Below are 11,559 nucleotides of genomic sequence, written 5' to 3'. Positions count from 1 at the left end.
TTTTTTTTTTTTTTTCCCTCAGTCGAGGTTTTGACTGAACTTGCAACCAAATTCACGTCTTGTATATTTTTCCAGTTTTATTGAAGTTCCTACAACTTCAGAGTTAAATGACAGGTTGTTGGCAAAATGGAATAAAAAGAGAAATGTTATCTCTTTTGGGGGGGAGTGAGGGTTCAGTTCTTGAGGGTCATTTTTATTCCAATAAAAGTACAAGAATGGTTTGTTTACAGTTTGGCATCATTTTAAGATATGAATCCACGTTTCATCAGACCAAAGTGTGACATTTCAGTAAGTTGAAGCTGAAAGGTCACTACATCTTCCCCTCAGAACTGCCTGAAACACACCAACCCACTTCTCTCTAACATCGATTACCATAACGGGAAGAATCAGGATAACTATTCTGGTTGTAGTTATTTAGAATATAACCTATCACTGAAGTTTTGAGCTAATGGTTGTCTGCATTCTTACTGCTGTGAATGAAGCAAAGGTTCTGGTTCAGTTGAAGCTTTCCCAACTGGAAAATAAGTACAAGGTCAATACTTCCACCTGTCAACATCTCTCTTGTTTTCTGTCACTGATTGCTTCAAGAATCTGTTTTCTATAGATTTTTATTTAAATTATATTTCAATTGTGAATTAAAACAAACTTTCCTCAGCTAAAAATTGTCCCTGGTCTTGTTTTTTATTTATTTATTTTTTTTGTCCTTTGCTTCCATAAGGTTAATTATCTTTTTAGAGCGATCCCATATTTAGGGCATCGCAGTTAAAGAGGGTGGACATACATGCTTGCAACACCTTTCAGTTCTATCCAGCGTTAATCTATCAAATAAAAGTTCCAAGTAAGAAGAGATTGAAGGAGACATGAGGCCTCAGATGACCTTTAAATAAAAACGCCTCAAGAGGATATGTGGATTTGTTTAAACATCATTTTAGCCAGTTGTTTAAATGCACAACAGTCTGCAGCTTCAGAACCAAACAGCAAGGTTCTTGTTTGTCATTTTACTAAGCAGGGAAGTTTTGCACGGTCCGGTTGCTGCTGTTTAATAATTCCCTGCTTGTGCTGCTCGGCCCTGCTCTGCGCGCTCCTCCGGCCGCGGCGCTGCGGCCTGTCGCTTGTGGTTCATCACCGAGCATCGCTCGCCCGGTTGGGGGCCGTGCTAACGAGCCTCCCCCTCTTTGTTTTCTTGGAGGGGATTTACCCCGGGGCGCGTTGACCACTGGACACCGCCGAGGATTATAACCACGCAGCCGACGAGGGTTTAGCGGAGCTGACGCCAGAGGATATCAGGGCGGCGAGCTCCTTTGGAGAGAGCGACGCTGCTGAACGCAGAGCGGGACGCGTGCCAATTACGCATGGAGACGCGCTGAGGAGAGCAGCAGAACGACGCACCTCTGAAAGGTAGGATGATGCATTTGGTTAAATAATGAATTAAAATTCGTTGTTTGTGAAGAAATTTGAAGAGATCTCCGTCTTAGTCTTCTTGTTTCAAAACGGTAACTTCGGTTTTTGGTACATTCCTCCTTTAAGATTTAATTTGTTTTCATCACGAATTATATTAAAAGTCATGAACGCTGCTTGTCAAGATTAAACTGTCACAATTATATGAGAGGGATTCCCACAGGTGTATGTAAAAATGTAAGACCTTTTATACATTTTCATTAAAAAGCTAAGTCCCGACGTTCATAAATATATCACAGAAATTTCTGTTGGCTTGAAAGAATGATGGAAAGAAATGAAAAACACAAGGAAAGAGGGGAGGAAGGAGGTCAAAGGTGAAGTAAGGAGGTAGAGGAGACAAAGAAGGATGGAAGGACAGAAAGGGAACTAACTCGCAGGAAACCAAGAATTACCAAAGGGGAAGCAAAGGAGACGAGGTACGAAAAAGTTTGTTTGTAGGGAAGGTAGGAGACACGGAAGGAAGACTTGAGGTTACCACGAGGGAACTGATCCAGTAGTGGAAGAAAGGGAGGTAACGAGAGGAGAAATGGACACTGAAGGAACGAGGGACAGCAGGGAGGCAACAAGGACGCAGGAACGAAGATGCTAAAAGTTAAAAGGAAGGAGAGGAGGCACTAAACAGTATGTCAGGAAGGGAGGCAGGGCAAGAAAAAGAGTACATAATAAATAAAGAAGGGCAGAAAGCATACAAAGGAGGAACAAGGTATTCTACATTTCGACAATGGAATATGGGAGTAATGGGACGCAAACGTTACTGAAATCAAATTTCAAACTTTCCTGAAGGTACAGGAACTCCGACAAGAACATATGAAACTGATTCAAATTTCATATGTATATGAAATTATATTTTCCCAAACAGCGCTTTCATTCTGGAAACCTGGAAACCCTCGGCTCCTGATGACGGTCACCTACACCGCCAGAGTTGCAAATGCCAAATTCTGCGGCTTTTCCAAGCTGCTCTTGGCCTGGAAAGGCAGCATCTACAAGGTTCTTTACAAAGAGTTTCTGGCTTTCTTCGCCATGTACACGGCCACCAGTGTCACTTACAGGTGAGGGAGGAACTGCTATGATGTCAAGTTTACACACACTCATCAAGAGTGTGGATGTCATGCTGAATTTGAGGCTTCTAGTGACATATTTGAGCCAAAAAAAGTGTCCAAATTTACATTTATTAGATTTTTTTCTAATTAGATGCTGGATAAAAGTTAGAAAGTATTCCTGAGGCCTTCCAAAGATCTTTTAAATGGACAAGTCTGACTAATTTCATCATGGTTGCCAAGACTGACTGCAGTTGGCAGATGCCAAAATTATCAGTTCAAACCACTATGTATCAGTGCAGTTTTTTTCAGATGTGACGATGAGATTAAAAGAAATTGCTTAGGGTTTTTAGAAACAAAAGAGGAACAATCGTGACCCACTCCTATCATGTGCTAGAACACCAGTGTCACGGTCCAGTCAGACAAGTTTTACTTCACCATGGAGGTTACCAAGTGAGAAAGAAGAATTTTCTCCAAAACTGATACATGATATCTTGACTGAAACATTCAGTTGTCCACATGAAGAAGCTTAATAACTTTTGAGAAAAGTTTTATGTTCATGAGACAAAGTCCAAGCAGTTCAAACCAGCAAACACTGCAGCAGTTATTCAGGACAGTGGAGGTAGCATCGTGCTATTGGTCTGTTTTTCTGATAATGGTGTTGGTTTAATTATGAAGCTGGATAACCACTCCAGAGGTCTTCAACTTCACCACCAATCAACAACTAGATAATTGAAATTTTACCACATCATAGCGTGTTCAAATGCTAACATGCTGGATAAAGGCTAACATGCTTTTATCCGGCATGTTAGCCTGGATAAAACAGGCTAACATGCTTTAAGTCTCTGCAGAGAAAAACAAACTATTTGGTCAAAATGAGAGGTCAAATTACTCCAGCAGCAGAAAGTGTGTGATTTAGTTTTGTACTTTTGAAGGGACATTTATATCGAATATCATTGTGGGTTGGAATGTAGCAACGTTTTTAACCTGTACATTTTTTTCAAAGGACTGAGAAATGTTCCTTAAATGGAGACAGAAGAGTCAAAGGAATCCGTAAAAGTCTGACATTGCCCCAAATGTTCTTGTTCACGATGAATGAATCTGATTGCAACTGTAGATAATCATCATTTCCATGATGCCTTCTATAACACATTCTGGATTATTGTACCGTTTCAGATTTTTCCTGGATGATGATCAGAAGAGGTATTTTGAAAAGCTGGCAATTTACTGCAACCACTACGCCAGTCTCATCCCCATGTCCTTTGTACTGGGTGAGCTTTTAGAGTCTTTTGGCATTTCCAGAGTTGGGGTTAGTTATGATTAGTGTGGCTTTAGCAACATGACACGAGACCTTTTTTATGATTAAGTAAAACATATTAAATATGCGACTTATGAGTTATTCAGGATGCTCAATGGTGTGAGGTTTTCAGTGATCAATGTGTGCTGACTTTATTAACCAGTAATTTAAAGCCAGCTAACATTTTCCTAATAAATACACATGAAAAAGGTGCAAAAAATGAATCTGATGGACTCATTTCCTTATTTAACCAGTGTTAAAGTATATGAAGCACCCATGAATAATCCTTATTTGATAATTCACTCAGCACAAACTGAATACATAAATAATTCACCAGTCTGTTCTGCTTCATTCTGTCGAATGTTTTTCCGGGGCCAAACATCTAACTCTAAATTAAGAATTACATTTTTTTGAAACTCTACAGTGTATGCAACAAAGTGACCTGTTAATAATAATAATATATATATTAAAAAAAATCACAGTTTTAAACGTCTGTGCTGCTGTTTTCAGGTTTCTACGTGACCCTGGTGGTGAACCGCTGGTGGAATCAGTACACCAGCATCCCGCTGCCCGACAGGCTCATGTGCGTCCTGTCCGGGGGCCTCCAGGGGAACGACGAGCGAGGCCGCTTGCTGAGGCGCACCATGATGCGCTACGCCAGCCTCTCGGCCCTCCTCATCCTCCGCTCTGTCAGCACGGCCGTCTTCAAACGGTTCCCCACCATGGACCACGTGGTGGAGGCTGGTGAGAGAAGGGCTTCGCTGGTCAACACATATTTACGAAATTTGACTTATTTCTCTCATGGTTTGTGATAAACACCACGTGGCATAGATGCAACATTTTTATCAGACTACCAGAAAGTGGTCAGAGGTGTTTTAGACGGAAATACACACAATGATTGGTGAACCGTTTGCTTCTGCATCCACTAAACCCACGAGAGGACGCACGAGGAGATTCACTGATTAAAAAAACAAGCAATAAATTATTATTTTTGGGTCATTTTATATATTCAGAAACACTCACTTTAACTATCCCTTATGACGTCTTTTGACACACAAGCAGCAGAGGGAGTTGCCTAGGAAACCAGCTTCTTCCTGGTCCACCTACCTGTGTTCAGTCTCCATAGTAACCAAACTGTACTGGCCCATAGATGTTTATAATCTGCTCTTCTTCCAAATGCTTTGGGTTTTAACACAGATATTCTCCACAGCATTTGTATGTAAATTTTGTTTCTTTTTCATTAGCAAAATAAAAAAAAAGCTTACATAGTTTGAGAGACTAAGAATATATTAAAGTAATATTTTACCACCAACATGGCAATTCATAAAAAGCCGTCAGCTAAACCCCGGTGGATAATCAACAAACGATCAAGTATGTTAAGACATGACAGTCAGATATGTTTCATCTTGTAGCCTCTTTTTGTTTTTGTTTTTTTATCACTACACATTATGTGGAGATAGAAGAGCTGCAAGAAAGTTGAGTAAAAATGCAAAGTCCAAAGAAAAAATCCTGGAGAAACATTTATGAAAACCACTTTAGGTTTCAATCGCAAACTTATAGCAAATTCAAGTTATTTGAGAGTACAGCACAAAGGAATCACGATCGGTTTAAAACATTTTCAGATCCTTGGATGTTTTAATTGATCTTTACATAACGGATACGAACCAATGACTCCCCTGTTGTTTTCTGTGCAGGATTTATGACAAGAGAGGAGAGAAAGAAGTTTGAGGGTCTCCACTCTCCTTACAACAAATACTGGATCCCGTGCGTTTGGTTCACCAACCTGGCAGCTGTGGCTCGCTGTGAGGGCAGAATCAAAGACGATCACACACTCAAGCTTCTCTTGCAGGTGCAGCACAGCCAGAACAGGCAGAAACCTTCAGACACGCTGGCTAGTAGTAGTGTTGAGCTGCCGAGTTTCTTTATTCTTTTGAATGGAGATTTATATTGTGGATTGACGGCTGCTGTCTGTGTGTGTGTGTGTGTGTGTGTGTGTGTGTGTGTGTGTGTGTGTGGACAGGAACTGAACGCTTTCAGAGGGAAGTGCAGCATGCTGTTTCATTATGACATGATCAGCGTGCCACTAGTGTACACTCAGGTAAGATCATTCACAGACTTGGTAAATCTTGGGTTTTTATTTCGTACACCTTGGGTATTTTAATCAGGACTATATATTATTATATTATATTTCAGATATCTAAAAATGAACTTTGACTAGACACAACTACATCTGTGGTGTCCTGAGTGGAAATCTAAGGTAATTAGAGATATATTAATTAACTAATATGTTTAGTCATAAACCAATTTGAGATATCTGGAATGTAAGTGGTGAAGCCAGTTTTATATTAGAACAGCCTGCCAAAGCCCTCATGAACACTGGCAGCTCTCACTGTGTTTATTTTTTGGAGACGGTCAATCAAAATACTCGCTTATGGAGAGGTTGCTGTGTCTGACAAAGAAGGAGCTGTTTTCTATGTTTTTCTTCAAGTTTTAATCAGTTAGCTCGCCAGGCTGTGCACATGATGCCTGGGAAGAGTAAGCAATGAAACGCTAATGATGTTACATAAAAACTTTCTTTATTTTTGAGACTTTTTACAAAATACCCAATTTCTGGAAAAAAAAAAGTCTATAAAATATTTTAATATTTCAGAACAACAAAAACATTTGTACGTTAGTAAGTTAATACAAACACAAGATATTTTTACTTTGGATAAATGTGTAACTTCTTCATTTGAGCGGAGATTGTCGGTTCACTATAGTTACCACCATTGGCCATGAGAGGGCGCCACAAGAAAATAAACCGGAAGGAGCCTTCCAGAAAAAAAAACAAAAAAACAATGGGAACAAAACCAAGGCATTAAATGCATTTATCTTAATGCTGCACAATTTCCTTTTACAAAGAGGTGGAATAATAAGTGAAAGTAATTAAATTTTACCACAATACAATTTTACAAAATTACTTTAAAATGATCCAAATAAAGAAACGGAGCGAAAAAGTCAGTAATCATAAACAAAACTTTTGCATTAGCACAGATCGGATGCATCTGCTTGTCTCTCAGGTGGTGACTCTGGCAGTGTACAGTTTTTTCCTCGTGTGTCTGATTGGCCGTCAGTTTCTGGACCCCGGTCAGGGTTACCCGGGTCATGACCTGGACCTCTACGTGCCCATCTTCACGCTACTGCAGTTCTTCTTTTACGCAGGGTGGCTCAAGGTCAGACCGAGGCTCCCTTGACGTTTTGCTCCGGCTTGATGTCAGAAGAAAGTGGAGACATTCAATCTTTTGTTGTTCCTCTTGAAGGTTGCAGAGCAGCTGATTAACCCCTTTGGAGAAGATGATGATGATTTTGAGACCAACTGGCTAATTGACAGAAACTTTCAGGTTTTTAGTTTTTTAAAGCTTGATTTAAAACTTTTTAGATGTTGAGTTCTGTTCTGTTTTTTTTCTCTTTTTTTCTTGTGGGTCTGGCTTCTCTGTTTACATTTTGTGTGCAGGTGTCCATGATGGCCGTGGATGAGATGTACGGCGATCTCCCAATGATGGAGCGAGACCGTTACTGGAACGACTCCAATCCCCGACCGCCCTACACGGCAGCGACACTCTTCGTCCTCCGTAAACCGTCCTTTCAGGGGTCCACCTTCGACATGGCGTGAGTTTCTCTGTGTGTCCTCTTGGGACATTGAGGGCCCGAGTGAGAATCCCCCTTACCTGGTGTTTGAAACAGAGAAAGTTTTCTCCTTTTAGGCTCGAGAAAGAGTTCACATCTTTCCCCAAGAAACACCACTCTCAACAAATGTAACAAATGTTTCGTTTTTTCAGTAGCCTAAAAAATATAAATAATCTTGACTTTCATTTTTCAGGATCCCGAAGGAGGAGATGCACTTCCAACCTCTGGAGGACATTGCTGAGAATCTGGAGGAATCCGGCACTCGCCACCCCAACATGGCTCTGTTTAACCGCCTCCTCCACGCGGCTCCGTCCCCGACTGGCTTCATGGGAGGAGCTCTACGCCGCACCTCGGCTCAGCTCCAGAGGCTGTACCACTTGCCCAGTGACGACAGATGCACCAGCGACGACGAGGAGGACGAGGAGGAGACAAGTTGCAAGATTGGTAAAGGTGGGTCGCTGCCATCAGGGCTGGGCCAGGACACCCAGAGCACCCTGTGCAGCTTCAGGGAGGACAAGAGTCCCAGGACGCCGCTGGTGGATGTTCAGTTTGTGGAGGAGCAGGAAAGACGAGGAGGAAACGTCTCAGCCGGCGAGAGCAGGGATGTAAAAAGAGTTGAAGGAGTTCAGAGGGATGAAGATGGATCTGAAGCAGAGTCAGAGGAGACTTCCATAGCTCCTGTGTCATTGCTTCCTCCTCCTCCTCCTGCTCCGGCCTCCAGAGAGACATCTACTCGTCCTGCCTCTGCCACTCCTATCACGTCCCGCCACCGCTCTGCCTTCCTGTTTCCTCCGGCCGCCCAGTCCAGTCTGGAGCACTGCAGCTCCCAGCCAGTGATCAGCCATCCCAGGGCAATGCCTCCCATTCCCAAACCACCGTCCGCTGGGAACAAAATGTTCCTCCTCACCGTGCCGTCTTACATCGAGCCTCAGCGTTTTCGCAGCGTGAGCATGGGGTCAGAGTTCACAGGGTCCTGAAGTCAGCAGCAAACTGCAAACGTCCGGTTTTGTGAACACCAAGAGGTTTAGTTCTGTAAGTAAAGCAAAACACTGAAGTGGCGCTTAGAGTTCTTCCTGATTCCTGATTGCTCCGTTAGGATCACATTGTAGTTTAAATAAATTAAATGCACAACATAACAGAATCCATGATTCCCCCCGTGTATTATCTCTTATTTATACAATAAACACGTATTAATCTCCTGCAAACTTTAAAAACAAAGAGAAGAGAGGAGTTCATGTTGGATTTTTGCACGTCGACCAGTGGAGATTCATTAACCAGTAACTTTTGTAAAGTCCGCTCGATTGTTGTTTGCATGCGACGGATAAATACAATTTTAATCTGTGCATGCTTACTGCAAAAGGAAACAAAAATAAAAACACGTGGATTTGTAATTTTGGCAAATAAAAACGGGCATTTGTATTCAGCGTTATCTAAAACCGTCAGATTGGGAACTGTCCTCATAAGTCATCTAGAGGCCATATGTATTTAATTTAGTGTATATAAATCCAGATAGTTTTCTCAGATAACATTATGAACAAACCAGACATGTCAGAGATGAAGATGTAAAGAAAGCTTAAAGCAGAGTTAGTTTATAAAACTACATCCCGGGATTTGAACGTTTCACGCACACGCTAGCATAATATCACCCAACTGCAAACCTCCCCAAACATGGCCGACCACGTAACTGCACCAAGCAGCCAGCGTGCTTATGGCAACTTTGCAGGAGCTGCAGAGAACCATGGCTCAAGTGGGAGTTAATGTCAACAGGTGAGCTATTTCCTCAGTGGAACGGAGGCGAGGAGCAAGAAACCCTTTGGAAAACGACCAACGCAAAGCGGCGTGTTGATTGGTCACATAAAATCCCAATAATGAAATATGAATGTTTTTGCAAGTCACTTTGTGTTTCAGTTGGTCCAAAATGTCACGAGTTTTGACTGAAAATATTTTATTTTATTTTACTGCTTACGCTTCATAGAAACTTTTCAGTTTTACTGTCCCATATACTTCACTGATGTGATTCAAGCAATTACAGAATAAAAAATTATACAATTTTTTTTTTTAGCAACGACAAACGATGCTCCGCTTGATTTTATTCTCTTTTTTTCATATTTTTCAGCGCTTCAAGCATCAATCTGAAAAAAAAAGAAAAAAAAAAAGATTTTTACATGTGATGCTATTCTGTATATTTTTAAAGACCCAGCCACCTGTAGCTGCAGACAGTTTGTTTCTGATTGATATCACCAGCAGGGGGGGATAACAGCCCACCAAAAACTCGCATGCCCTCCTTCTTCTGTAGCACAGAGACGCACTGTGTCCAAGAGGCTCTTACGGGGGCTCCGGGCGGGCGGAGCGGGCCCTCCTAGTCTGGGTGGAGCGCCTCTGCTTGGCCAGGAAAGACTGAGGAAGACCTGGAGCTGCAGGCTCCTTCTCAGACAGGCTCTGCTGCTGCAGATATGCAAAATACAAATACTAAAACTTGTCTGGTCCAGTTTTTTTTTTTTTCTAAACCAGTAGAGCAAACACAAATGTCAAGAGTCTTGCTGCTAATTTATTACATCATACGTCATCTTTTTGCCCATATCTAATCCCTGGCTTAGAGCCATGCCAGCCCTATGACTAAACCGGTTGTATAATTAACTTAAGAAAACACAAAAAGGAGCACAAAAAAGTGGTGCATGTGTAGCAAAAAATGTACGACAAGACCAAACCAAGACAAGAAGAAAAAAAAAAAAAAAACAGGATGTAGGAAAAGTTAGCAGAACATTTAGAGGCCATAAAGGGAGAAGTGGGATTGTTCGATTACGAACAGCAAAATGAGAAACTTTGCTTGACTCAGTCACAACAGAGCTGTAAAACAATCACAAAGAGAGGGATTAATATGACTAAAACATATTAAATTCACACACCCACATGTTTGATTCACAGAGACAAAGCAGAGCATGGTGTCACACTCCCACAGACCTTTTCAACTTTTACAGTCTCTCTAGAAACATTGTCAAACAACACTGCTTGAAAGCTTTGTGTGTTTGTCGTTACTTAATTCTTCTCTCACCATGGTTCGCCACGCAGCCAGGATCAGTTTTTCCTCTTGCTCCTGTCTGGATCTGGGCGTCTCACTCTGAGAGTCAGGTGGCTGCAACAGTTTGGGGAAAAAAATCATCTAAACCTAACACAAGCTCCCATTGTAAGTCATGTTGCACCAACTCACCTGTGAGGCTGCGGCCTGTAGGGTATCGGACCGACAGGCTTCACTGTCGCTGCTCATTTTTTTAAAACTCAAATATGAGCAGAACGGGGCCAACAAAATAAAAACAGCAAAACATTTGCGTGACTGACCAGCGTGTAACAGCAGCACCCCTCTGACCTGCCCCGACTGTCTGCCGATTGGTGCTGCTCCCGGCTGCGTTTTGCAGCAGAAGCCCCCTTTTTGTTGTGCCACTGATAGAGAACAATATGGAGAGGTGCTGCAGGCCCGAACGCCTCCTCGCCGCAGTCAAACACACCATCCTGCTGACTCTGGCACATTCACTGCTGGGCAGCCAGTCACCAGGCAGGAGATTAGTGGTTAAGTTCCACGATACAATGCAATTATCTTGACAGCAGATACTGCTAATTATATTCCTGTTTAAATGCAGGGCAGGGCAGCGTGCGTGCAGCAAATTCTGGGATTTTCTAACAAATAAATGAGCTGTGTTGTATAAAACAATACATTAAATCTCTCAAAAGTTTTCTTTTTGAGCAGTGGAGTTTTTGCTTTTTTAATAAATGTGGGATTTTTTTTTAGACTAGTCATTTATTAAGAAACAATTAAAGAGTTTTGACATATACATGATCTACCTTGTCTACTCCAAGTATACAAACGACACATTTATCTTAATATTCGCTTAAAAAATATCTAAAATGTGTAGCTTGCATATAAACATGCATCTATGTAAAACCCCATAAATTTAAAGAAGGTGTTCTTACTCTTCTCTTTATTTCTGATTCTGTTTGAAGGGATTTTTTTTTAGTTAGGCTGATCCACATGGTGGAGGGAGGTTTTGGAGAGTATTTAGTAGTGGTCAGTATCTTTCTACCTGATTTAAACAGAAAACATCAGAG

General features: G+C 41.6%; 2 protein-coding genes across 4 annotated transcripts; one reads left to right on the top strand and one right to left on the bottom strand.

The window, feature by feature from the left end:
* The first annotated feature begins 6 nt into the window (after positions 1–6).
* On the top strand, positions 7–8,847 carry LOC106963384 (bestrophin-2-like). 3 transcript variants are annotated; one of them, XM_015058269.1, is made up of 10 exons: positions 7–1,398; positions 2,318–2,507; positions 3,672–3,766; positions 4,303–4,536; positions 5,487–5,641; positions 5,813–5,890; positions 6,852–7,004; positions 7,092–7,172; positions 7,286–7,440; positions 7,652–8,847. In XM_015058269.1, exons 2-10 carry the CDS (start codon positions 2,356–2,358, stop codon positions 8,433–8,435), a joined length of 1,887 nt encoding a protein of 628 aa, XP_014913755.1. In that variant the 5' UTR covers positions 7–1,398; positions 2,318–2,355; the 3' UTR covers positions 8,436–8,847. The 3 variants fall into 3 exon arrangements, with proteins under 3 accessions (XP_014913755.1, XP_014913754.1, XP_014913756.1); XM_015058268.1 differs by having other exon boundaries at positions 5,487–5,890; XM_015058270.1 differs by lacking the exons at positions 6,852–7,004; positions 7,092–7,172 and having other exon boundaries at positions 5,487–5,890.
* A 738-nt stretch (positions 8,848–9,585) lies between these two features.
* Positions 9,586–11,213, bottom strand: LOC106963386 (protein Hook homolog 2-like). Its single transcript, XM_015058272.1, has 3 exons — positions 10,667–11,213; positions 10,511–10,591; positions 9,586–9,903 (listed from the first exon to the last, which is right to left on the bottom strand). The coding sequence occupies exons 1-3, from the start codon at positions 10,721–10,723 to the stop codon at positions 9,784–9,786; spliced, it is 258 nt and encodes an 85-aa protein (XP_014913758.1). The 5' UTR covers positions 10,724–11,213; the 3' UTR covers positions 9,586–9,783.
* Positions 11,214–11,559: the final 346 nt, after the last annotated feature.

The sequence above is a fragment of the Poecilia latipinna genome, unplaced genomic scaffold, assembly GCF_001443285.1.
Source record: "Poecilia latipinna isolate Pla-1442-1.1 unplaced genomic scaffold, P_latipinna-1.0 Scaffold1528, whole genome shotgun sequence".
Taxonomy (NCBI): domain Eukaryota; kingdom Metazoa; phylum Chordata; class Actinopteri; order Cyprinodontiformes; family Poeciliidae; genus Poecilia; species Poecilia latipinna.
This window is presented reverse-complemented; position numbering and strand designations above follow the sequence as displayed.